Genomic DNA, 27,646 nt, shown 5'->3' on the forward strand with positions numbered 1-27,646 from the left:
GATCTATAGAAGAACAAATCTTATATCCATGAAATTGGAAGGAATATGTTGTATATTATTCAGTTTTATTATTGTTGTTAAGTCTCTTTTTGTGCCTAGTTTACAAACTAAACCTCATAAATATGTGTGAAGAGGAAAAAATAAACACATAGGGTTGGATACTGTCTGTGATTTCAGGCATTTGCTGGACATCTTGGAATGTTTCCCTTAAGGAGAAGAGAGGACTGCTGTAACCTTGATTTTACACATATTAATCTGAATAAATCTCAAAAACACTGTGTTGGAGGGACACATACAGTATGATACTCCTTATATTAATTTTTAAAATACGGAAAATAATTATGATTGATATCTCCATATGTAGGAAAATTAATAAAGTGAATTAACCTCGACCCAAGCAGCAGGTAGGGAATGGCACTGGCAGGGCCTCTTTAGCCTTACCTGTAATGTATTATTTCTTAAATAAAAACTCTGACACCAAAGAGAATATATATATATACACTCTATATATATGTATATAGAATATATATATTCTATGTATATATAGAATACGTATATAGAATATATATATTCTATGTATATATAGAATATGTATATTCTTTTTATATAGAATATATTATTTATATATAGAATATATTCTTTATATATAGAATATGTATATTCTTTATATATGTATATATAGACTATATATTCTTTATATATGTATATATAGAACATATATATAGAATATATATATTCTATATATATATATGTTGTGTTTACACATTGCTTTGTGAGTGCCAGTTATTTCATCCAGGTTCCTACATTCTTTCCTGGTGGTAACAGCTCAGTGACTTCATTTGATTCAGATGAATACAGATGGGATGGAAGTTTGCGTGTTCTACTCAGAATCCTTCACATATTCAGCACTTTGACAGATTCATAAGTCAGTCTCTTCTGGAGCTTGTCTGACTAGAGAACTTGGTGTCCATGCAAAATGGAGCTGCTCATTAGGCTGGTTCATTAATGGTCCAGACCGCTGGCTGGAATTTGACCCCTTCACAGGCAAGACCACTCCACTTTCTCTCTTGGACTGTTTTTCCTCTCCTCAGTCTCTTTTCCAATTACATTCTCAGCCCCTAAATCTTGATTTGAGTAAGTAAATATATTGTTTCCTTGGTTATTAATGCGATTCTCCTACTCTCCCGAGAAGCTCACCACATACGGGTGGTCTAACAACCACAACCTTCTCAAGGAGAGAACTGGGTCCAGCATGTGGGGGGAAGGGCAGACAGGAAACGAAGCCCTAGGTATCTGTGGCTCCTCCACCCGACCACTTTCCCTGCTGTTCAGCTTTAAAAAAGGATGATTGTGCCAGGATGAGGGAAACAAGAAGCTTTTGCAAAATCAATATGAGGGCTTTGCTCATTGGTGTAATAATGGTTAGTAGGGAGGACCTGTGTTACCAAATAGTAGTCATATTTTCTCAGGAAACAGAGGATTGCTTTTTTTTTTTAATGAGGCCTGATTCAGTATAAAAGGCATGAAATTTAAAGAATATTACCAAATTTCATATTATTTTCATTACTAAATCCTCCTTTTGACTGTTAATGATGCTGGGGTTTTTTGTGTTTTTTTGTTTTGTTTTGTTTTGTTTGTTTTTTTGTTTTGTTCTGTTTTGTTTTTGAGACAGAGTCTCACTCTTGTCGCCCAGGCTGGTGTGCAGTGGCTCATTGCAACCTCTGTCTCCCCGGTTCAAGCGATTCTCCTGCCTCAACCTTCTGAGTAACTGGGATTACAGGTGTACGCCACCACACCTGGCTAATTTTTGTATTTTTAGTAGAGATGGGGTTTTGCCATGTTGGCCAGGCTGGTCTCAAACTCCTGACCTCAGGTGATCCGCCTGCCTTGGCCTCCCAAAGTTCTGGGATTACAAGTGTGCACGCCCAGCCCTCTTAATGATTCCTATAGTGTAAATGCATCATAACTTGGGTCATCCATTTGTTTAATGTAGTAACTTTCATTTATAAAATATGTTGACCATAGTTCTTACCTTTGGTTTTCTTGGGTGGGTAACATATAAATTTTTGCAGACACGATTTATGTTCTCTAGAAATTAAACCCTCCCATTTTTCCTGTTATTCTTTACATTCATTTTGCACTATTGGCAGAGTTTTTGTTGCTACTTTAAATCTTTCAGTGTTTTTCAAGAACTAACTTGACAGCATTTGTCAGACTTTTTTCTTGTCTCAGTTACTAAGTAGTAGTGTTTGTTCCTGTCAGTGAATTTCTAAACTTTTAAAAAATCAGAAAAATAACGTTTTCTTTTTTTTCTTTTTTTTTTTTTTGAGATGAAATCTCACTCTGTCCCCCAGGCTGGCGTGCAATGGCACGATCTTGGGTCACTGCAACCTCCGCCTCCCAGGTTCAAGCCATTCTCCTGCTTCAGCCTCCTGAGTAGGAGTAACTGGGATTACAGGCACCTGCCACCATGCCTGGGTAATTTTTATATTTTTAGTAGAGACGGGGTTTCACCATGCTGGCCAGGCTGGTCTCGAACTCCTAACTTCAGGTGATCTGCCCGCCTCAGCCTCCCAGAGTGCTGGGATTGCAGGCGTGAGCCACCAGGCCAGAATAATAACATTTTCTAAAAGTTGATTCCTGTGTTTGAACTCTCAAATGTTTCTGAATACCAGCCCATCCGTTTTAAGTGACTACTACAGTGATTTTTTGCTTGTGAGTGTGGTTTTCATTGTCTGTTTTACGGCAGTCTGATACTAAAATTAGAAAACCAGAAAGGCCTTAAAGAAGAAGATCACTCATTTGAATTTGATTCACTAAAAGAGGTTGGTTAACTTGTTGTGTTTATAGGTGTTTGCTATATAGTAATGAAATCTTTTTTAAACAAACAACGGGGGCCAGGTGTGGTGACTCACACCTGTCATCTCAACACTTCTGGAGGCTGAGGCGGGCAGATCACTTGAGGTCAGCAGTTTGAGACCAGCCTGGCAAACAGGATGAAACCCTCTCTGTACTAAAAATACAAAATTAGCCGGTGCAGTCGTGGGCACGTATAATCCCAGCACTGGGGAGGCTGAGGCAGGAGAATTGCTTGAGCCTGGGAGGCAGGGGTTGCAGTGAGCTGCGATCACACTCCCTTCTGGACAACAAAGTGAGACTCTGTCTCAAAATAAATAAACAAACAAACAGCTGGAGACTCTGTCTCAAAATGAATAAATAATAAATGACAACTGGAAATTCCTTGTTTGAACATTGAATTATTATTATTTGGAAATATTTCTATAATGTGTATTACTGTTTTGGTTGCTACTTGGAATTTTTAACTTTTTAAATAAAGCAAAATGTAATTAAACCATCTCTCTAGTATCCAGCAAGCACAAACCCAGGAGAGCTTGCTAAGAATCAAATATCCCCTCTCCTTGCCAGGGCTAGGTCCTGAGGAGACACAGTTGGCTTGCTGACAAGTCTAGTTCCATATCATATGCTCACTTAAAACTTAGTCTAAAAAAAGTGAAACACATTTATCTATGTCAAGCTAGTGTGTCTACCTATGAAATTGTGGACATCATTACCAATCACAGTTTGAAGTCCAAATTGCCAGCCTTTCCCTCTATGAAATCGTTCCTTGCCAATATAAATAGGAAGACAGAATGTCATCCCTACCTCCTGTTAGCATTTGTGAACATTTGCAAATACATTTGTCATTGTCTGCATCCTTTGTGCTAAAATCATTTCCTGGTTGACTGATGCTGCTTATTTTGCCGGCTGTCCCTGTAAGTCCTTTAAGGTGAATCCTGTAAGTGTGCAAAGAAAAAAAAAACAAATTTAATTGGCTAGGGTCATTGATTTACCATAGTGGAAAATTTTTTGTAATGAAGAATTCTATTCTACAGAAGCATGTTCTGTACTCGTTAATGGACTAATGCGTACTCTGGACAAAATATTTTGCACTGGTATAAACAGGAACCAACTTATCATCAAATCCTTCGGCAAAGAGGGATGTTTTCATGAAACCTTCAACACATATCACTTGCACAACTATCAGGAGCGACTGTAGAGCCCTGTAATTTATTTTCCTGCTGCTTTCAGATAAACAGAAGAGAGAGAAATGCAGCACGAGGGTCCTCCTCCCAGGTCTCCAGTCCTCCATAGAGACGGAGTCCTGACACAACTGGGCAACCTCAAACATCATTTTCCACAGGGCACCCCCGGGGGGATGGAGAATGCAGCAGACAAGGAATGGCCACTGTGTTTGGGGAAGAAATCTACAGAACGGTGCTGAAAATAAATCCTTGTGGCTGCATTGCCTCATGTCTGTATAGTAGTGTAAAGTAATTAAACTGTTAGACATTGAGAAAGGAACAAATGTCCGAGTAAGTTAGACACTATTTACAATACAGATGATCCCTGACTTCCCACGGGGCTATGTTCGGATAAGCCCATTGAAGGTTGAAAATGTTGTACATTGAAAATGCATGGAATACACCTGACCTTTGGAGCATCGTAGCTTAGCCCTAGCCTTCCGTAAATGTGCTCAGAACACTCACATTAGCCCACAGTCAGGCAGAGCCATTTGGCAACATGGTGCACGCAATGTCTGTTGTTCACCCTGGTGATCATGGAGCTGACTGGGAGCTGTGGCTTCCTGCCGCTGCCCAGCATCACAAGGGAGCGTCGTGCCACATATCACTAGCCAGGGAAAGATTCAAATTTAAATCTCAAAGTGTAGTTTCTGCTGAATGTGTATCACCTTCACACCATCGTAAAGTTGAAAAACCTTAAGTTGAACCATTGTAAGTTGTATTGCAAAAATACGACTTATTATTGGTCATCTGTGTACCAGCAAGGAGCAAATAAGGGAAGGGAGAAGACAATGTTTTGAGGTTGTTTTTTCTTTTCTTTTTTTTTTTTTTTTTTAAATTTTCCATAACTATGTTCAGGAGTTTCTGCTGCAAAGAAGCCCCTTGGCAGATGGTTCAGTACAGATCAGAGCAGGCATCACGTAATGGGGCATGCTATGTGGGCACATTGAGTCCTCACATCCCGATGGAGAAACAGGCACACGAAGACCCAGGTGAGGAGCCTACAAAGCAAATCCTGCAATGGTAGCAGGAGAAGTGTACTTGAAGCACCAAGATGACGCCCTTCTTTGTAAAACCTGCTAATGTTTACTAACTGCCGCATTGGAATAGTATAATTTCTATCAGTTTGTATTGGAAGAGTGCAAAGAAGAGAAAAAGGTTCTTTTAGTTTTACCTGCTGGTCAGGTCAGGCCAGGTGCTTATACCTGCACGCACACTGGATGCTCATAACCACCTGCAGTGGTGGCCGCCATCTTTATTTTTGCACTGAAAGTCACTGAGGTTCAGAGATACGAACTTGTCCGAGATCAGACTCTTAAGTCATGGAGGTAGGATTTGTACCAGATGCAGCAAACCCCTCTGCCATGTTTCAACACTGGTGCACACCTAAACAGAGATGTTTGTTTATTGAAGAAGTTGTGAAAAGATGAGGATGAGGCCATGTGATGTGGAGTTCCATAAGTGTTGCTCCTAAGTGTCTTCAGTATTCAGGCAGCCCTAGAAACTTCATCCTAAGGCATGGACTGGACATGTGAGTCTCAGTATTTTCCTACATGTTTCAAAAGTGAGACTGGCCATAGCTCAGTCTCTAAATGCCTGCTGCAAAATGTTAATGTCATAAATACTCATCTTTGTTGGGATTTTTGAAACACTTTACTTTCTTTCCATTGTCTTCCCATTAATCATAGACAGGATTGAGACGAACCACTTCCCTTGCTTATGTTTTAACTCTCCTGTCTCCTTTGAACATGTTTAGTTCTCATGGAACTTGTTAAATTTTCCCCAGAGGCAAGAAAAATAAGGGAGGATACTATATTTTTTATGAGTCTCTGTTCGAAAGGTTTTGTATAATTTTAGGTCCTTTTATGGCTCCCTGGTTTAAAGTGCTTTCTTTAAAATTTGGTTATTAAGAATGGCCATGTTCTTGAAGTTGCATTACACTGGTATGGGTTGATTTCTTTTTCAATCTCTGCAGCTTTGCCAGGGATTATTTTATATGACAGTGGAGTAAAGAGATAACATCAACATTTAACAATTAAATCTCAGTGTTATATGAAATTGCAAGAATGTGTGTGAAAAGTGACCAATTTTTAAGGTTTAATGTACACATAGCTTTTAGTTTTACTGGAAAGAATCAAATTCTACTGATGCGTTTATCCATTTCTTATAACGTATATTCCAGTTTTCCCACACTTGGAGAACATTTCTTCCAGAAAAAAATCCCTTACATGCTGCATACAATGGGCGTCTCCAAGCATTTGCAGTTATGAAAAGTTTCAGTCCCTTCACAGTTCTCTTATCATGCTAGCATCATGTTTTATAGGATAATAATTTTGATGTAATATCTATTTTATCTTGCCAAGCAAATTAAGCTTTAAACCAACGTGTGTATTTTTCCAAATGGCCTATCCAAAAATTGATTGCATTTCTAAAGGAAATATCTGTTAAGAACCATCTCAGTTTAAAATATTTTTATAATGTCAGTGTACAAGGGTAATGACCCATTTTGTAAAACTCTTCTTATACAAACAGCCTAATCCTTAATTTTTGTGCTTCTTTTTTTTTTTTTAAATTCTTCTGTTGTAGATTCCTAACTCTTGCCAGTTGCAAAAATATTTAACTTGGAGGTAACACAATGACCAACCACTTGTGTCTCAAAATTCACTGAAGTTTTGATCTCTTTGGAGTCAAGTTGGAACCGCTGTGAGGCCCAAACACCTATCTTCTCATTCATCTTGGTCGTTACCTCTCCAGGAGAGCCTGGTCTTTCCATAGTGAGAATAGTGAATATGCTTCACTGATGTTTAAAGGGTCACATCCATGTATATCTGTTTCTCAAACAAGCTTCTGAATGTTCATTCACTGTTTGTTTGTAAAACAGGACATACTGGGCATTGTAGAGTTCTCAGGTGGTTGTTCAGGCAACTTGATGTTCAGCCACTTCTCTGTGCTGCCCACTACAGCCCTCCGCCGGGCAGCCTGCTCAAGGACTTTAACGTTGTGTCCGCTTTCAGACGGTTCAGGTCGTGGATCAGAGTGTCTGACTTGGGCATTAATGAGATAAAGACGAGACTATAGGTCAGATGATGACTGTTTCTGTGATGTTCGTGTTGACCTTCATTTGCTGATTTCTGACCTCAAAGCGGGTATTTCATAATGTGTGCTCCGTGATCACCGGGCGCCACCAGTCTGTGCTCTTTAGGCTCCTTTAGGCTGGTGTTGGTGCCACTGGGCACACAGTCTCACTTCTCTGCCCCTGCCATTGCGCACACATTTCGGAGTGCCTCTGTGTGCCTTGTGTACCAGCATTACTGTGCATGTGGCTTCACCATACTTATCTGCACACTAAGTTGTCAAGTCCCATTGCTGTTCTCTGTCTCCACTCTCACGGCATTTTAGAGGCAGAAAGTAAATTCCCGGTCAAGGTTGCCCATGCTGTTACTTATGATAATTGCCACCAAATAGGTGAGGACAAGGCAAACACTCAGGGAATGCTGTGAATCTGATATATTTCCTGTAGAGGAGAGGAGAGCTGACTAACCATCCCACCTAACTCTGCCATCTCTAAACTTGACAACTAATCTTGACTTTGAGATTGAACACAATTGAATGTGTTTAAACTTCATAAAGACAGATTAACTTTTGAAACCTTTTGGAATAAAACATCACAGTCACAAGTATCCATCATTTATGCTATTCGTATGACATGTCATCATGGGAACACTTACCATTCACTGATTTTACAAGTATCTGTGAAAGCCAATTATCTACCAGGCAGAATTCTTCTAGGCTTTGAAGATACACAGTAAACACAACAGACAAAATACTGTTTGTATGAAGTTTCTTTTATATTATTATAACCAAAGTTAGAATTTTAAACCCAGAGAAACTTAAAGAGGTAATAATTCTGAGAAACAAGATGTTTTTCCATTTAAGGTAATAAAAGAGTAATTTAGATCTTGGTTAAATCATTGTGGTTCTCATTTTCTGGAATAGTCACCCAGCAAATCTGTTAATTTTTTTTTCTTTTTTCTCTTTTTTTTTTCTTGAGATGGAGTCTCGCTCTGCGGCCCAGGCCGGAGTTCAGTGGCACGATCTTGGCTTACTGCAAGCTCTGCCTCCCGGGTTCCTGCCATTCTCCTGCCTCAGCCTCCTGAGTAGCTGGGACTACAGGTGCCGCCACCACACCCGGCTAATTTTTTTATATTTTTAGTAGAGATGGGGTTTTACCATGTTAACCAGGGTGGTCTCGATCTCCTGACCTCGTGATCCACCCACCTCAGCCTCCCAAAGTGCTGGGATTACAAGCGTGAGCCACCACTCCCGGCCACAAATCTTTTAATTTTTTCTTTCAGTTTACCAGTAACTCACTTACCTATAATTGAGTTCTTCACTTGAGAGATAGAAATGTTCATACAATGAGTAAGCCTCGTTCCCTTCCCAGTCTTTAAGGTGTATTTTAAGCACATAGCGTTGCTGATTAGTCAGTTGTGAAACAAACTCATTTCCCAGCCAATATTCTCCTGAAGGGTTACCAAATCCCTGTAATGCAAGTTGTTAAATTCAATTACTTCATGTAATTTTTTCTTTGTATATTTGAAGTGGATAGTCCGTCAACTTAACATAGAATAACTATCAAATAGCAGAAATTACTTCTGGTGCTGTGACAATTCAGGGTCCTCCCCAAAAGAAAATGGATTTTAAACAGGTCAGTTATTAGACACTAAGCTGCTGCTGGAAGATAATTTGTATTAGGATAATGAGAACTACTTGGGGAGCCACCAGCAGAAGCCTCGGCATAAACAGTTCAGTTCATGGAAATGTGAAGCACCTTGAAACAGTTGGCTTACCAAAAAAACGCTGAGCCCACCTTTAAAAATAAGCTAAGCAGTGGCAGCCTTGTTTTTTCTTTTTTTTTTTTTTTTTTTTTCTTTGGAGAGAGAGTCTTACTCTGTCACCCAGGCAGGCTGGAGTGCAGTGGCATGATCTGGGCTCACTACAACCTCTGCCTCCCAGGTTCAAGCGATTCTCCTGCCTCAGCCTCCTGAGTAGCTGGAGTTACAGGTACTCATCACCACACCTGGCTAATATTTGTATTTTTAGTAGATACAGAGTTTCGCTATGTTGGCCAGCTGGTCTCAAACTCCTGACCTCAGGTGACCCACCTGCCTCGGCCTCCCAAAGTGCTGGGATTACGGGCATGAGCCACTGCGCCTGGCTGCAGCTTTTGTTTTGATACAGTTTACCTTATATTGGCCATTCTTTAAAGGGGAGACTGAAACACCAATTTGAAGAACTAATTTGAACACCAATTTTAAAAGCTTGTAATCCCAGCACTTTGGGAGACCGAGGCGGGTAGATCACGAGATCAGGAGATCAAGACCATCTTGGCTAACACGAGGAAACCCCGTCTCTACCAAAAAGAAAACTATGTCAAAAGTAACTGATTAGTTTGGGATTGGTGGTTAAGGTTCCGCAGATCTTGAAAGCTATGTTTCACGAGGGAAATTCTCTTGTCATGCCTTAAAGAATGTCCATACCACTTTATATTCTTTCCAAGTCCTCTGAAAATCAACGCTGCCATCCTCACGTCGCTGAATAATTGTCCAACCACCTCCGCCAGCTTCCATGTCACAGTAGGCCTGCAAACAGGAATGCAGAGTATAAGTGACAGAGCCCCCATCCCCTTATGTAGCAGAAGCAGGAGGAATGTAGACCCCCGAATACAGGACTCGGCCGAGAGGGTTCTCTGGGATATAAGGCACGGAGTAGAGCGTCGGGGTTGTCTAAGAAAAAGATGGTTTCAGATAAATTGAAAGTGATGGATTTAAAATGATGGTGAAACATAAACAGTAATATAATATAAAGTGTTGATGAGAATGTGACTTGCTTGTCATCATCTGTTCCAGGGTAAAGACCCCACCCTGATGGCTGGCCCAGAGATTGCTATTTTTTAGAGATTCATCGTGAATGGCACATTTTGGCAGATTGGCCCCGAACCCCACATCTCCATCCTGTAGAAAACCATTGACTTGTGTTCACAGCCTTGAAACCTTTCATTAATTGCCAGCCCCTGCCAGCTCTGCAGAGAGCTATGTGAAGGGGATACGCTTTGATCACAGGGTTTGGAGGACTCCTGTTACTTTCTCATACCGTGGAGTTGTTTGGCTTCCTTTATGTGCAATACTAATCAGATTTTTTGGTTCACCTCTGAGCACAAGGGCCTTGAGGCTCCAGTGTCCTGGTGCAAGGTGTGTGACGTGAGCTTGGCTTAGCAGCTTGGCCTCAAGGGCATGACCTCAGGCTTCTCTGTACATTGCTCATTGCCCACAGTTTTTCTCTAAGCAACTGCTTTTATTTCTGCTCTTAAACTGGCTCTGTGGGTTTAAACTTTGTCCAGAACACAGAATTCTTTCTTAAGCTAAGCGCATGCATGCTCAATTTCATCTCAGCTGGAGTTTTATTATGAAATTAAAACCCCCTGAAAATAAGATTACATAAATAGTTTTAAATAATAAGATTACAATAGAACGAAACATGTTTTCCAGAAACTAAGATAAATTTTCTGCCACATACAAGGTAGGAAATATTGAAGTTAAGGTTCAAAACCGATTATAAATATTCTTCCTTTGTTGTGCCCCATGGTCTTTTTCAGAATAATGGAGGCGATTTGGCAGGGTAAGCTTCAACATGCACTGTTCTCTGTTTATGAGTTAGAATCCTAGAGAGGAGAGCGGAAAGAGAACCGAGAGAGTGCTAGTCCTGTTCTTTCATTTCCTACATGAGGAAAGAGGGGTGCAGAGGAAGTGCAGTGGCTGCCTGATGCCTCATTGCCAGTGGAACCAGAGAACTGTCCCTGGAACAGCCTGGTCTGCAGGGGACTTCTCCCCAGCATGGTTCTGGTCTCTCTCCAGGAAGGTCACCCGGCTCGTATTGCCTTCCCCAATGGCGCTCATGTTTGGAAAGATAGGTGCTATTAATGAAAATTACATTTATTAAGAAGAAAACTATTTCCTCATTTTAAATTAATCTGATGTAGAAAATCAGTCTGCTCAGGCTAACCCCTTATTATCACTCTGTATTGCTATGATTCTTATTATCATTGCTACACACCACTCTCATCCAAGCACTCTGCCAGATACTTTGTGTATACTATCTACAATCTCACAACTCTGCTGTACTGTCATAATTCTGCATTTTTGAAAGAAGAAAAGATTTAGTAAAGTTAGATTAATTTTGATCAGTTACTTACCTACTAAGTGATATATAGGATTTGAATAAGGTCTCTTTAATTCGTATTATGTTTTTTTCCACTGACATAATGCTGCCAAAAACAGAGAAACCTGACCCTTTGGTAAATAGGCCAAAAGTCCCTCCACACAGTTCCAAGTTTAAATCAGTTCATGAATAATACTGCCTCTTATTTTCCTGTGGTCAACAAAATGGTCAGTGCTGCTCACTTCTATCAATATGTCTTTTTAAAAATCTGTTTCATAAACCGGCTGAATAAGCTAAGTTGGTTTGAGAATTCATGTACGTATATTGAAATTGATTCTGTATCCTAAATGGTATGCTCTTGGGTTGAAAGCATTGATATGGTTCTTGGTGAGGCTATCCTTGCTCCAAGAATATTTGATTCTTCAGTGTCAAAATCACTGCTATGAAGTTACCAATACTTAAATACATGTTCTGTCTTGTTCAGAGAACAAGTTTATCTTGTTATGGAAGTCAGAGGCGAGACTCTCAAATGTCTGAGAGTCACTGCCAGCACGTAAATGATTTGAGCCATATCAGTATTTGCTTTGATTCCATTAGTGATGATGATAAGGTTATTAGAACATTTTCTTAGTACTTCATCCAGGTTTTTAGAAAAAAGAACAGAGGATTTGTAAAAACTGGAGTATTATTGTTAATTGGACTATAAAACTTGCAAAGAAAGATAGTGTTCAAATAGGGTTATCCACCCAGCCAGAAGATACTGAGTAAAAGTGCTGAAATTGATTATGTCAGGATCAGAAAAGCAGAAGTCCTCAGATACTTCCCAAGACCTTACCACTCCAATTACAACAAATCTAAGGGCAGTTAATATTTTTAATCTGTCTGCTGCTGCATGGTGCAGGAAACTGATATCTTTCTATAAAGCTTGAGGTTTTTCAGCAAATAATATTTGACTTGCTTCAACTCTGAGGCAATGATTAAGTGACGGGTTAAATAGCAAACGTAGAGACAAACATTAGGAGTCAGGTGTCCTGTGAAATTTAGGGAAGGAAATAACCATGTCTCTAGCACAAGCATACATGCTTTTGATACATGTCATCTTGCAGTCTCTCTCTTGTACAAGAACCTAATGAATTCTTCAAAACTAAAGCTGCAATATATTGGCCTTTTAGGAAAAGATCTGCTCAAAGACCAACTGAACATTCTTTTCTTGAATTAGATAAACCAGGGCAGAATCGGGTCCCCTGCCAGGCAGAGAAGTTGTCTGGTAGTCTTTGAAGGCAGTGAAAATGGTGTCCACTCCCATTTCCTGTCCCAAGTTCTACCTCAGGGGCTGTCCCTGTGTTGTCACAACCCCCAAGGTTGAGGGTATTGTGGTGTTACAGATGGGTAAACTGAGCTCTCAGAAAGGTTAAATGACTTGCCCAGAGCCACAAATGGCAGAGCCAGAATTTACATCCAAGCCTGTGTATCTCTCCCCGGATCAGATTGTGAGTTATGGAGTCTTAAGTCTGGAAGGGAATTTAGAGGTAACAATTGACACCACTTATTTTCGAGATGAGAAAATTGAGGTTTTGAAAGCTTACTGTTCCCTACTGAGGAAATGAGTTTCTCTTACAGCAAGTGTTTAAAGACAATATACATCCTAAAGTTTCCAACCATGACCTGGGGTTCATATAATCCCAGAGTACTATGTATTTTCCTCTTTCTGCAGAATATTTCAGTCATTCTGGGGCCTGTGGGGTGGGACAGTGCACTGGGGTGGGAAGCTTGCACTTAGGCTGAGAAGCATAGATGCAACAACGTGGTGGGGCTGCACGGTTAGCGGCTGTCCCTCTGCATCGGTGTCCGTGGCATCCCCATTTCACACGTATCCTCTGTCCCCCCTCTTGACACTCCTGTCCCCTAGGCCAAAAACATGCCAACATCTGGTGACAGACAATCGCATGCACAGACTTGTCATGAAAAGCAGATAGCAAAAGAGATTGAAAGGCTTAGCCTAGAGTCTGTTCATTGCCTTCTCATCTGCAGCAGACTGAGTTGTTTGTGAGTTTGTTCCCTTCCTTCCCTGTTGTATTGCTTCTAGGGCATTAGGGACATTAACTAATTTTCAGGGTTGATTTAACACAGCATGAATCAATTAGAAAGGTTTCTTTGGAAAGCATTATGTTGAATAGCACAATATTTATCTTTTCCATTCATAATCAAGATACATGTTACTGTTTCAACTTCCAGGTCTTTAAAACCCTAATGCTTGTATTTTTAAAATGTTTTTCTTTGATACTGTGTTAAATACTTAGGATAATACTCAGTTTAAAGAGATAATACTTCCAAGAGCCTCAAAAATTTCCATTTTGGTACAGCATCCAGTGTATTCTCTGTACTTATTTGTGTTAGTTCAATATGTAGCTGCTTTTACATTTATATGCAAATATATTTATAGACATTTAATATATACAGTTATCCAGTAGTTACATAACCCTTCACCACACTGATTCTCATGTAATATCATTCTGCTCTATCAAATATTTAAGAGAAGCCACATTGAAATATTCTCCGAAAGTGATTTTTTTTTTCTCATCTGAAGTTCAGTATCTCCCAAAACACATTCAGGAGACAGGCTCTCTGAGTGAGGCTGCAGAACTAGGAATGACTAAGGTAAGCTGTGTTGTGGCTTTGCCTGTCGTGAGTACCTGCTGTCCACTCACATTACAAGCAATAATTGGACATACGCCTTGAAGTGAACTCCCTGCTTGAGAAGAAAATGAAGGCTGTCTTTATGGTGTGTTTCGAGTCTTCCAGACTGCGTTAGATGAGGTTAGAATCGCCTGCCCCAGCGGTTCTCATGGTGTGGACCTCAGAATCCTGCATGGCCCCGAGACCATGTCAGCAAGTCCACTGGTTGAAACTGTTTTCACGATGCTGACACTGCTGGTCTGTGGCACTGTGTTAGCGTTTGCTCAGCTAGAGCAAAAACCGTGGTGGGTAAAACTGCCATCCTCGCGTGAGGCAGGGCAGCAGTAGCAAACTGTACAAGTCACTATGCAGTCACTCACGAAAAAGAACACTCATATCACTGAAAAATGACTTTGGCGTGGCAACAGAAGTTATTAATTCCATGAAACCTCTATGGCTGATGCACTATGGTTATTCGAACTTCAGTTTTTGGAAGATACTTTCTTTAAAATTAATGCAATGAGTCTGACACCTCAGGAAAAACAGCTGACAGTATGCGTTATTCAAGCAAAATGCAAGGAGAGCATATTTCTTGCCGAAGATAAGATAGACAGTTCTGTGTCATTCATACGCAGCTTCTGTATTTCCTGCACAGCAACGGAACTTAGAGCCCTTGGCAAGCACTCTAGGTGAGGTAGCTGCCACGTAACTATGGCTTTGGACTGTGTGAGGCAGGGGAAGATCTTTGGGGAGAGACTTCTGCTCTTTGGTTCCTCACTCTCTAAAGCGGCCTGCCTAGAGCCAGGGAGTTAGTAAGGGGAGACAAATACCTCACCTTGATCTCTTCTGTAGAGTTGGGGAATGTTAACGTGTAGATGCCATTCGTGGTGTGTCCTGATTTGAACACTTCAGCACAGTCTCTGAAGCTGACTTGTTCTTCTTTAGCAACAGTGGGGTCCTTAGCTGCTTTTAAAAAATAGTAAGGCATTTAAATGGAGTTCATGAACAGACAAAGACTTGTTATTTCAAGACCCAATCATTTGGAGAGTTTTATTATTTTGGAATTCTTAAGTAAGCAAAAGGCTGTGCCACTTTTTTAACCTTTCTAGAAAGTTTGCTTTCAGACTGTTTTCTTATTAATTCTGAAAAGATTAACACTTACTTTTTGGTCATTAATTCCATGTAATTAAAATACTTCAAATAATCCGAACTTCCTTTGTTGATCATCAATTACATGTAATGAAAATACTTCACAGTCACATAAATTAAATTATTACTTTTTGAAGATCTTTCATCTTGAACAGAATGGGGTAAACTTAGTATGGAAGAATTTAAAAAGAATGTCCCTAAACACTGTTATCTGTATCACGACCCCATTGCCTATCCCTTCAGGCCATTATCCCACTGAGGACATAGCGCAGTGCAGTGGCACAATCTCAGCTCACTGCAACCTCCTCCCTCCCAGGTTTAAGTGATTCTCCTGCCTCAGCCTCCTGAGTAGCTGGGATTGCAGGTGCCCACCACCACGCCCAGCTAATTTTTGTATTTTTAGTAGAGACTGTGTTTCACCATGTTGGCCAGGCTGGTCTTGAACTCCTGACCTCAAGTGATCTTCCTGCCTCAGCCTCCCAAAGTGCTGGAATTACAGGCATGAGCCACCACACCTGGCCCTTCCCTCCAATATATAAGAGAAGCTGCAAAGTAAAACAATAATAAGGAAGGCAAAATGTGCTTAAGAACCTGGCAAGATAAGGGTACTAGCATCTCTTAAGTGCCAGTTTATGCCACTCACTGAGAGTATTATCTCATTTAATCTTAATTGCCATCCCATGGGTCTGATATTATTTTTCCCAAGTAAAACCTAAATAAATTAATATCCACTGTGGTTTAGTAATTTGCCCAGTCTTATCCTTCTAATTAGTGATGGAACTAACTAAAAGTAGGCTCTTTACTGCTATGAATCCAAAGTATGTTTGGGGTGTTTCCTTCATAATAATTAGTATAACATATATTTCCCCTTCTCTTCTTCCTTCATTTTAATTGGTAGATATTTCATATGAAATGTATGAGAAATAGTGCCTTTTCTGAAAGATAAATTTTTTAGTCTTTTGAGAGTTTTACTGACTAAAGGTTATTAAAGCTGAAGAAAACATAATATGTAAACTTACAGTTTGACGTGGACATCATAGTCAGTAAGTTATTAACTGTCTCCATGAGATCATGTTGCTGCTTTTGAAGAACTGAATTATTCACCGTGGCAGTCACTATTTTTTTTTCTAGTTCTTCAATGATGGAATTTTGCTTGGATACTAACACCTGCAGCTGATCTTTCTCTTCTTTGATTGACTGTAGTTGGATGATGTGCTTGTCTTCCATAGCTAGCACCTTCTTTTCTAGGAAACTTGTAGGGAAAAGAATTGTTAGTTAGTGAAGGCTATTCTAATGAAATATTTTATATTTATTGAATTTCTACTTCTCCAAGGTACTCTGTTAAGATATTATGGTGGTTATAAAGTAATAAGATGTTACCAGAGCCCTAAGGAATCTCTGAAACTTGCTGAGAAGATTAGATATATAAATGTATGTATATATGTAAACGTATAAGCATGTATGTATGTACGTGCAGACTTATGCATACACACAAGAAAAGGTCCCCCATCTGGCCCAGGATAGGTGGGACACAGGTGATACATGTATTAGATGCCAAGCGTTCAGAAGAAGGGTGCTGCTCTTTCAAGCTTGGTGCTCATGATGTGCTTTTTTGAGAAGGGAGAGTTTCAACGGGGCTGGACCCTTGGGTAGGATATTAGCTGTCTCCTAAACTATTTATATTTTAATATTAATCTTAATGATATTAATAGCACTTAATGCTGTGTGAGAAATACTCCTTCATGAGGAGGTGAATACTTCTCTCAGATTCAAGTCCTGGCTTACCAGACCTGTGACTTGGAACAGTTTACTTAGTCATCCTATGAATTAATGTCCTCACCTGTAAATTAGGATAATATTACTTAGGTCATGGGGTGGGTCTGAGGAACAAATGAGTTTTAAAATGTAAATACTTAGACTAGCTCCTGCCACACAGTAACACCCAATGGATGTTTGTTAACATTAATATCAACATTATTATCCCCATTTCCAATGAGGAAATTGAAACTTAGAGACATTGAGGGCCGGGCTTAGTGGCTCACGCCTGTAATCCCAGCACTTTGGGAGGCTGAGGCAGGTGGATCACTTGAGGCTAGGAGCTCGAGACCAGGGTGGCCAGCATGGTGAAACCCTGTCTCTACTAAAAATAGAAACATTAGCCAAGTGTGGTGGTGCATGAATGTAATCCCCGCTACTCGGGAGGCTGAGGCAGGATAACTGCTTGAACCCAGTAGGTGGAGTTGCAGTGAGCTGAGATTATGTCATTGTAGTCCAGCTTGGGCAACAGAGCGAGATACCATCTCAAAAAAAAGAAAAGAAATGTAGAGACAATGAATCACATCTCTAAAGTCACACACAGCAGGTGGCAGGGGCAGAATCCAATCCCAGAACTTTCTGACTCTGAAATCTGCTTCTCTCCTTCTTTTAATGTGGCCCCCTTCCTTCTCTAAAAAATCTAACCAGCACTATCACATGTACTTAATACCTAACAGTTAACATGTGAGCCGGACCCCTGGAAAGCTTTTTTTTTCTTTTCTTTTCTTTTTTTTTTTTTTTCCTTTTTTTTGAGATGGAGTCTCACTCTGTCACCCAGACTGGAGTGCAAGGGCGCCATCTCGGCTCACTGCAACCTCCACCTCCCAGGTTCAAGCAACTTTCCTGCCTCAGTCTCCCAAGTAGCTGGGACTACAGACGCGTGTCACCATGCCAGGAGAATTTTTTGTATTTTTAGGAGAGACAGGCTTTCACCGTGTTAGCCAGGACAGTCTTGATCTCCTGACCTCGTGAACCGCCTGCCTCTGCCTCCCAAAGTGCTGGGATTACAGGCGTGAGCCACCACGCCTGGCCGAAAAGCTTTTTAAAAATTATTTAGAGAGCTGGTAAAATTAGGCCATGTAAGTCCTAAGCTATTTTATTAATGGTTATATAGTTTGCCTTTCTAATTTCAACTTATAAACATACGTTACTATCAATATGTTCAATGAAGAGCATACCACTTTTAAACTAAAAATAGTTCCTGTCCGTTAAGCCAGAGGAAACAAATCCAAGAGAGTAGAGGCATGTATTTGAGAATGTTAACTGTTTCCCAGGAACAAACTCAAAGACATACATAGTCAAGGTACTTGGCAGGTTCTCTTTTGTTTTTTTTGAGACAGAGTTTCGCACTGTTGCCTGGGCTGTTGTGCAGTGGCACGATCTCGGCTGGCTGCAACCTCCACCTCCCAGGTTCAAACAGTTCTCCTGCTTCAGCCCCCCAAGTAGTTAGGATTACAGGTGCGCTACCAGGCCCAGCTAATTTTCTGTATTTTTAGTAGAGATGTGATTTCATTATGTTGGCCAGGCTGGTCTCGAACTCCTGACTTCCTGAGACGTCCGCCTCGGCCTCCCAAAGTGCTGGGATTACAGGCATGAGCCACCGTGCCTGGCCGGCATTTTTTTCTTTTTTTTAAATAAGATAGAAGAGGAAAATTGGATAGCCTGACACTACATTATTCAGCACCTAAAGAGGCTTTCTGTGATAACTGCAGGACAAGCAGCAAGTAAAGATGTTTCAGTATCTTCACTTTGTTTGTACAAGGCCAGTAAATAAAGCTTTCAAAATATAGACACTTTTAAAAATAGTAGAACAGTGACCAGATGTCAAATTCCTCTCTCTGACATTTTCCTTCCAATATAAAGTTTATTACACACGAATCTGTCTCGGTGAAAGCTCTATGTAAAATGAAGGCATTCAATTTGATGACCTCTCGGGCCCCTTTTAGTTCAAATGATCTGTAAATCCACCTTTTTTTAACAGTAACATTTTCTGAATCTTTAACCCTGCAAACAATATTAACCAGCCAAGGAACTGCCTACCCATTACATGTTTCACCCATAAGCAATAACAATCAGTATTAATAATTATTATTAGATATTCAATTGTAGCTCTTAGATGTATTCCAGCCCCCGATCATTGTAAATCAGTATGTAATTTTGGAGAGCTGGGGGTCTCTCTTTGTTGACCAGGTTGGTATCAAACTCCTGGGCTCAAGTGATCCACCTGCCTCAGCCACCCAAATAGGAGGGATTACAGGTGTGTGCCACCACACCTGGCTAATTTTTTTATTTTTTGTAGAAATGAGTTCTCATTATGTTTCCCTGGCTGGTCTCAAACTCCTGGCCTCAAGAAATCCTACCAGTTTGGCCTCCCAAAGTGCTGGCATTACAGGCATGAGCCACTGTGCCTGGCTGGAATCTATTTTATAAAGAAAGCAATTGCTCTTTTGGGGAATTATAAAAGATTATTTAAAATGTGGTTTGTCCAATGTGAAATACCATTTGCATATTTTTGTAATGATATTCTTGCAAATGAAATCATAGGCCAATCAGAATTTAAGATAGAAAACACAGCATGCAGAACTCATATACCTGTAAAATCATCAACACTATTTTCTTTTTTAATTATTTATAGCTGTTGATGAAAAAAACCTTTTTATTTCATTTTGTGTCTGTGATGAAAGAGAATATGGTTTCTACAGCTGATGAGGAAAAGCTTATTCTTCCTACAGGCATAGTTGAAAGTCAATATGACTGGACAAATATTTGCAAAGATGATGTTTGGGGGACATAATTGACCCAAATTGGTAGTTTTCACATTGTGGCGTGCTAAATTTGAAACCCCATTGGGGAAACAGTATTCAGTATTAGGGCATGTTCTACAAACTGGACATATCCCAGGTTTGTCACGAACATCACTGTATAACAGGCAAGAGAAAAGTAATCTCCAGCTCCCACGTGTTCCAGGAATCACTGCAGCATGTTGAAGAGAACATTACTAAGTAAAACTATTTTAAGAAAATGAGGCCGGGTACCGTGGCTCACGCCTGTAATCCCATCACTTTAGGAGGCTACGGCGGGCAGACTGCTTGAATTCAGGAATTTGAGACCAGCCTGGGCAACATGGCAAAACTTCATCTCTACTAAAACCAAAAAAAAATACAAAAAATCAGCTGGGTGTGTGACACATGCCTGTAGTCCCAGCTACTCAGGAGGCTGACATGGGAGAATCACCTGAGCCCAGGAGATGGAGGATGCAGTAAGCTGAGATGGCACGACTGCACTCCAGCTAGGGCAACCAGAGTGAGACCCTGTCTCAAAAGAAAAATAGAAAAGAAAGTGAAATTAGCCTGATTGTTGTATCTCAATGATTGGTCTCAAATGTTCATTTACTATTTGTAGAGGAGAAATCTGAAACATGAAAGAAAAATATTTGAATTTTAAAAATCGATTTGCTTTTCAAAACCCTAAATCAATAATGACTTAAATTTGATATCCAAAGAACAGAAAGAATTATTTCAGCTTACTTCTTAATTAACAGTAAAGAACGATTATTAAACAAGAAGTTTATCATTTTTGGTTAAGAATAAAGAATTGTTTAAATTGTCAAATAGGATATATTGTTATAGCCATGTTCCATGTTGTATATACATGTCTTGGTTAAAAACAGGGAAATAGACACACCAGGTATGTGCATAAAATTATCCTCTTATGTCCCAAGTGGAACAGACCTATGAAAATAGTCCCCACCTATCACCTACAATTTTTTTCTATTGTTGATCTTGAGATTTTGCTATATTTTATTTAAATATTAATATAATCATGTTTAATATTAATTTTTGGTTTTACTTTATCATGTGTTCGAAGAGGAAGCATTGGATCATAAAATGTGCGTTGGCTTACAGTATAAGTGTAGCTTTCACACTGTCGATCATTCTGCATTGAACAAAGCTAAGTCCCCAAGGGCAAAGGATCTTGGTCAAGTTAATACTGAAATAAAATGCTTGGGCCAGTGGTCCTTTCACTCCACAACACTAGCTGTAGTTTTAAAATAGATTAGCATATATAATACTGAGGCAGGGCTTGGAGGATTACTGTAAGAGGATCTTTAAGGGCCAGGGAATGAAAGGTAAAATCCAGGACTGTGTTAGGAGATCTGTGCCTGTGCAAGAATTTTCTCCAAGCCCTCTCCTTTCTCCTCCCTCATGAGGTTTCTGACCCTTACACTAGACATGAAGAAACTCACCATTCTGATAATTCATCATTTGAGACTGACTTTCGTATCTGGAAAGTGTACGATTCTGAACTATAAATGTTTTTAGTACTGTTATTACCTGTTCTTATCTTGCAATTTGTTTATTTCACTGGTCTGGTCCAAAATCTGTTTTTCCAATTTGTTTGTCGAGAGGGAGTGTTCCAAGAGCTGAAGTTCAAGTCTTGTGGTCTGATTTAATACCTAAATGTAACAAAATGAAGTTCAATTAATTATGTTTTAATTAGTTTAACTTTCTAACTTCCTTTTCATTAAAGTACCCGAGCTAGAGGAAACATAACCAAAACATTATTTATTAACCCAAGTATCTTATTTTGGCATATTTTTCATTTTCAGAAAAGGCTCAGTGTCTTAGATCACATCTCAGTGTGTTAAACCTTTTCACTCTTTTCCTCACGTCTCTATTTTTTTTTTTTTTTTTGAGATGGAGTCTCGCTCCATTGCCCAGGCTGGAGTGCAGTGGCATGATCTCGGCTCACTGCAACCTCCACCTCCCGGGTTCAAGCGATTCTCCTGCCTCAGTCTCCCCAGTAGCTGGGATTACAGGTGCATACCACCATACCCGGCTAATGTTTTATATTTTTGGTACAGATGGGGTTTCACGATGTTGCCCAGGCTGGTCTCGAACTCCTGACCTCAAGTGATCCACCTGCCTCGGCCTCCCAAAGTGCTGGGATTGCAGGCATTATCCACTGCACCCGGCCGTTATGTCTCTATTTTGAAAAGTGGTTAGTAGTTCTGGACAATGGGGTTTGTGTCAAATAATGAGTGTTATTTTTCTAGTCTGCCATATTCTATTTTACACAATGAGACAGGTAGGAGTATAAAATGGTCATATTTCATAGGTCAAAAGTATTTTCCCTTTGCTGAAAACAAAATGCTATTCTTACATGTATTTGTCAGTAGACAGAGAGATTGGAAGTCACGTGCTTCCATTATATGAAGATATAGATAATTTTTAGCCTGGCGTTTCCTCATTTGTCACCACTTATTTAGACTTTTATTTCTTCTTGCCATTTCTCTTTCCTGTTTTAAAATTTGTTTGAACCAATCGAAGCCATATAGCATCAGTATGAAGCAGAGCCTCAGCCTTGCTGTGCGGGCTTTTGTGACCTGCTGTGTGGCATGACCAGTGCCACTGTCCCATGGATTCTCTAGCGCCTGTCTGCCCCTCAGCAGGAAGAATGGAGGAAGAACTCACTTCCTCCATGTCATGCTTATTCAGGATGTGATAGCACATGCAAATGTCAGTCAGCATTGTTGCCAAGGAACCGGGGACCTTGAAAGAATCATTGTTTGCTGGTGTCTTTATGTCATTTCCAGGAGCCTTGGCTGGGCCGCAGCATGGGTTTCAGGGATGGTCTTATTTAGAGCTGGTTTAGTTCTTATCACGAAAAGTCTTCTGTGAGAATAAAGTCCTTGGCCAACATAAGGTTTTGTTTGGGTTTTAATATTAACACCTGGAATATAGATTTGGCCTACGTCTTCTTTGGGTCCAAACATTCTCTGTTGGTTATTTCTAAAAGGAACTGGAAAATTGTGTCTCCTATTTAATTCATAAGGGTTATAAAATGAGTAAAATGTGGTGGAGAGGCAGGGAAGGATGGCATATAAGTCGTGATTGGCCTAATAGTAATTGTAACTGTTTTTCACATCACTTTTCTGGAGAGCATCAAACTGCTGGATCAGCCTGAAGGCCTCCATCTGCAGGGGACTCTCTAAATTACCCAGGCCAGCTAATGATCTATCATTCCCTTTAAGATATGAGACCTCTAGCCACCCATCATGCTCAATTCGGTCGTCTCTCATTCTGACAGGCTTAGAGAACTTTGCTTCTAATCAGAAATTTTCATATTTGAATTTAAGTCTATTTCACAAAATCAGTAACTGCTCAGCAAATGCCTTCAAACAGAGTGGGTACATAATTCAGTCTCTTTGTGGCCTTCCTTAAGCTCAGCCATTTTTTTGAGACAGGGTCTCACTCTGTTGCCCAGGCTGGAGTGTGGTGGCACCATCTCCATTTACTACAGACTCTGCCTCCCAGGCTCAAGCAATTCTTGTGCCTCACCAAACCTCCCACGTAACAGAGACTACAGTGCACACCAGTACGCCCGGCTAATTTTTTTTTTTTATATATTTTTGGTAGAGATGGGGTTTATTGCTCAGGCTGGTCTTGAACTCCTGAGCTCAAGCGATCCACCCACCTTGGCCTCCCAAAGTGCTAGGATTATAGATCTGAGCAAGCGTGCCCAGCTGGCTCCGCCATTTTCATGTGTTCATTTGGGCTTTACATGGAAAAGCCGTTTACTTTCCATCTGTTTTCTTATTTTCCTATAATCCTGGATAACATGATATCTAGTTTCACAACAGGCATTTTTTTTTAAATCACGTGACCCAACACAAGCATATTAAATGCTATGAAGTCTCTGACCTCTATAGGATATAGCAAGGTTTGCATTGCTGCTCTGTCCTAACACCTTTTCATTACTATTATTTTATTTTATTTTTTAAAATTTTTGCCAAGCTCCCATGCTTGGATCTAACTATTATTTTAAAATATAAGAAATGTTATATTTTAAAAATGCCTATGGGACATTTTTTGGATGAGCTATTAAATTGCCCATCAGTCTTACTGACAAAAGGTGGGGCAAGTGACTTAATCATTACTAATTTATTTTAATAGGTTGGTGCAATTTTGCCATTATAAGTAATAGTGGCCAGGCATGGTGGCTGACGCCTATAATCCCAGCAGTTTGGGAGGCCAAGGCGAGTGGATCACCTGAGGTCAGGAGTTTGAGACCAGTTTGGCCAACATGATGAAACCCTGTCTCTACCAAACATACAAAAAATTAGCCGGGCGTGGTGGCGGGCGCCTGTAATCCCAGCTACTCGGGAGGCTGAGGCACGAGAATTGCTTAAACTCAGGAGGCAGAGGTTGCAGTAAGCCGAGATCACACCACTGCACTCCAACCTGGGCAACAGAGTGAGACTCCATCTCAAAAAAACAAACAAAAAAAGTAATGGCAAAAACTCCAGTTACTTTTGGTCCAACCTAATAATAATTGATTATAGATGTATATTGATATATTGACTTTTAAATCTTTAATTTTTATGACTTCCTAGGATTAACTTTTTAGTACCTTATGATCCATTATGTAAAATATTTATGTCTGTTTTTCCTGAACTGTTCTGATAATGCAGAAAGGCCTGGTAATCAAGTAATTTGTTGTTCTGTGCTCTTATCTAAAAGTCTTTTGTTTGTCTATCATTTTGCTACTGTTTTCTCTTACCTCATCCAACCATTTTTAGGAAGACAATGAAAGAACAGCTGTGTACCCTTCTAGAATGGGTCTCACGAGAGTGGCAGGGCTGATGGCATCTCCCCTCTCATGTCCTCTCCTGGCTGACGTCTAGCATTTCTTGATCCTTTTAGCTGAGGTGGCATATAGGAATAATACGGAGCGGGGATGGTTTCACTTAAATCTGCTCTTTTTCTAAAAAGCATTCCTTATAGCCCAGAGTGGGAAGACACTAACTTCAAAAGCCTGTAAAGAAGCCAGGATGAGGAGTCAGAAAGCAGGCTTGGCCGCCGAGAGTCACGACCACGGCCTTGAACTTGGAGCATCTGCATTTGTGCTGCTAATAGCAGCTTTTCCCTTTCCCACCCAGACTGTTCGCTGGGTCACATGTTGTACGTCGTTTAGCATTTCTTCTTTTGAAATTTTCCTATTTTGCTGTTATTTTATTAGTTTGTTCCTTTGTTCCTTCGTTCCTTCCTCCCTCCCTCCCTCCCTCCCTCAGTCTCTCTCTCTCTCTCTCTCTCTCTCTCGCTTTCTTTTTTGAGTTGGAGTCTCACTCTGTTGCCCATGCTGGAGTGCAGTGGCACGATCTCAACTCACTGCAATCTCTGCCTCCTGGGTTCAAGGAATTCTCCTGCCTCCGCCTCCCAAGTAGCTGCGATTGCAGATGCCCGCCACCACGCCTGGCTAAATTTTTTGTATTTTTTAATAGAGACAGGATTTTGCCATGTTAGCCAGGCTGCTGTCGAACTCCTGACCTCAGGTGATCCACCTGTCTTGACCTCCCAAAGTGCTGGGATTACAGGCATGAGCTGCACCTGGCCACAAGTTTACTATTTCATAGTCTTCTTTCTGTTACTATTAATCACTAGCTCATGGAATCTCACAGCGGAAAGAGAACTTAGCAATCACTTGTCTGGCCCAATCCTTTATCTTATTTGAGGCCCAGAAAAGGTGAGTGCCTTGTTCTGATGCATTTATTTGGTTAGTGGTGGACCTGAAACCGTGCAGCGCTCCAGGCTCTTGCTTGGGCACACACCATCTTTTCTGCGGCCGGACGCCTCTCACTGTCCCACTCGTCTCCTTCTCCATAAACTCATTCCGCAGGCTGTGTTAGCAGTTGAGATTCAGGTTTTATCTTAACTCAAGAGTTAGATTTAAGACCAGAGTTTCTAGCTCTCTGCCTCAGTGCTTTTCATTTCTCAAATGTTCAGAGACTTTAGGACTTAGAAATGGAAAATGATCCCGAGTCCAGAAAGCACCAGGGAGACAGAGGGGGTATTCCTCTTGCAGCAGTCAGGGATGCGTGGCATGAAAATGACCCAGATGTCTTCAGTAGATAGAACACATGAAATTTAACCTCAGTATGAAAAACAAAAACATTTACTGATTTTAAATTCATGACCAGCCATACATCCTTAATTTCTTATCAGTTCATTCCTTTTCTCCTTTGGTGGTGCTTTCTTTAGTTTCTCATCCTTCATTGAGGAAGCTCCTGACGCGACCAAGTGCTAGTCTCTAGCTGCAGGGACACCGTGTGCTTTATGTGGCATTACTTACTTGGGCTTCCACATCAGTTAACTTCCGCGTTTGCTCCGCTGTTTGGTTCAACAGGTTCGTCCCTATTTCTATCATCACAGCCGTCTGGTTCTGTACTGCGTTCTGCTGTATCTCTACCATTTCTTTTTTCATGTTGTCCTGGATATAATTCTCAAGCTAGAAAAGAACAGTGTTAGAAGGCAGTCATTAGTCAAATGACTGGAAACCTGATTCCTAAATATTTGTCATGTCTTCCCTATCTTTAAAAAAAAAAAAAAAAAATCTATTAAAAGACTTGTACCTTGCCTTCCTTTTGGAATCTTGCTTTTTTTTTTTTTTAATCATTAGCAGGAAAATACAGTGTGATTTTATTTTTATGCAAAATCTGGCAACTTAGTCACATCACGTAAAGGAGGGAGACAGGCTACTGGTTGCTTCTGTGTTCCTTTAGAAGTTCATGTCGTGGCGGGCACAGAGGGTAGTGAGGGCAGCCACTGACTGCTGGGTGCTGCCACTGTGGGGTTGTGTCTCTCCTACCCAGCTGCAACTCTGACCATGCAGTGCAGGAAATGATAATTTGATACAAAGAAGCATCACTATTTTTCTCACATTCTAGACTTTTGTTTTCTCCACATAGACTTGAGAAGATGCTCTAAGACAGTGTATAAGGAGAGGAGCTCCTTTTGATTTTCCTCTTAACCTACAGAATCACCACTCAGTTCCACATTCTGTGGGGTCTTCCCCACCTTCCTCCTTATTAAGTTCATTCAACTTATTAAATTTTTCCTAACATGTATGCATTTTTCACAATTTTGTCATTTCATGTATCAAGCAAACTTTTAATCCCACCTTGGCCCATTTATCACCTAACATGCCATGGGCTGGTTCTTCTCTCCCTCAGTTACTAAAGATGATGATCATGCTGACTAATTTTAGCATTAACTGAAACACAAGAGAAGGAAGAAGCTTATTTCACTGCCATTGGTATAGCTATCCCTGTCTATGGCAGTAAAATTATATAATTATGTATAACTGCAAGACAACTCAGTAAGTGGGAAGAACCTTTGGGCTTGGAGCCAGGGAAGCTTGCCCTCTGCTTTATAGCCTTGGTTCTAGGAAAGTTGCTTAACCTTTTGGGACCCTAATTTCCTCATATGTAAAATAGGGTTTCTGGTTGGTCAGAGGAGTGTCTTAAAGAGGAGTTAAGCTATGCTTTTAAAGTCATTATATATATGTAACTCCAGATACTTAACATTTAATTTCCTTTCTTCTTTTTTTTTTTTTAATAATCTAATGATGGGAACCATTGTTCCATTCACTGATCCAAAGTATAAGCTCATGAGTGCAGAAACCATGTTTTCTTCCTTTTCACTTAGTATAACAAACATTTTTTATTACATTGAATACCTGAAAGATTATTATAAAACCGATTCTGGTGCCTTCCTTTAAAAACTTGAAATTGTTTATAGAGAAACCATTTGTGGAGTCAGTCATCAGACATGATTTCCCCCGAAATGTTCACCACTAAATAATTCTGTGCTTTCCGTCTTTAAGAGTAGGAAAATAGAATGGGAAGGGTAGAGTTTCTCTCTTAG

The 27,646-nt window shown here is 40.3% G+C and overlaps 2 protein-coding genes across 4 annotated transcripts in view; one reads left to right on the forward strand and one right to left on the reverse strand.

Annotated features, from left to right (window-relative positions):
• Positions 1–27,646, forward strand: part of MCPH1 (microcephalin 1) — a 244,832-nt gene that overhangs the window by 99,941 nt on the left and 117,245 nt on the right. The window lies entirely within an intron of this gene.
• Positions 1–27,646, reverse strand: part of ANGPT2 (angiopoietin 2) — a 63,777-nt gene that overhangs the window by 2,306 nt on the left and 33,825 nt on the right. The window contains exons 2-8 of one of the 3 annotated variants that reach the window (XM_011961498.1): positions 26,073–26,228; positions 21,275–21,396; positions 16,145–16,377; positions 14,812–14,939; positions 9,623–9,724; positions 8,458–8,624; positions 3,664–3,794 (exon numbers count right to left, since the gene is read on the reverse strand). In XM_011961498.1, the coding sequence (XP_011816888.1) occupies positions 3,664–3,794; positions 8,458–8,624; positions 9,623–9,724; positions 14,812–14,939; positions 16,145–16,377; positions 21,275–21,396; positions 26,073–26,228 (1,039 nt within the window). Of the gene's footprint in view, positions 1–3,663; positions 3,795–8,457; positions 8,625–9,622; positions 9,725–14,811; positions 14,943–16,144; positions 16,378–21,274; positions 21,397–26,072; positions 26,229–27,646 lie in introns of all 3 variants that reach the window. The other 2 variants (XM_011961497.1, XM_011961499.1) reach the window with 2 other exon arrangements.

The sequence above is a fragment of the Colobus angolensis genome, unplaced genomic scaffold, assembly GCF_000951035.1.
Source record: "Colobus angolensis palliatus isolate OR3802 unplaced genomic scaffold, Cang.pa_1.0 Scaffold559, whole genome shotgun sequence".
Classification (NCBI taxonomy): Eukaryota; Metazoa; Chordata; class Mammalia; order Primates; family Cercopithecidae; genus Colobus; species Colobus angolensis.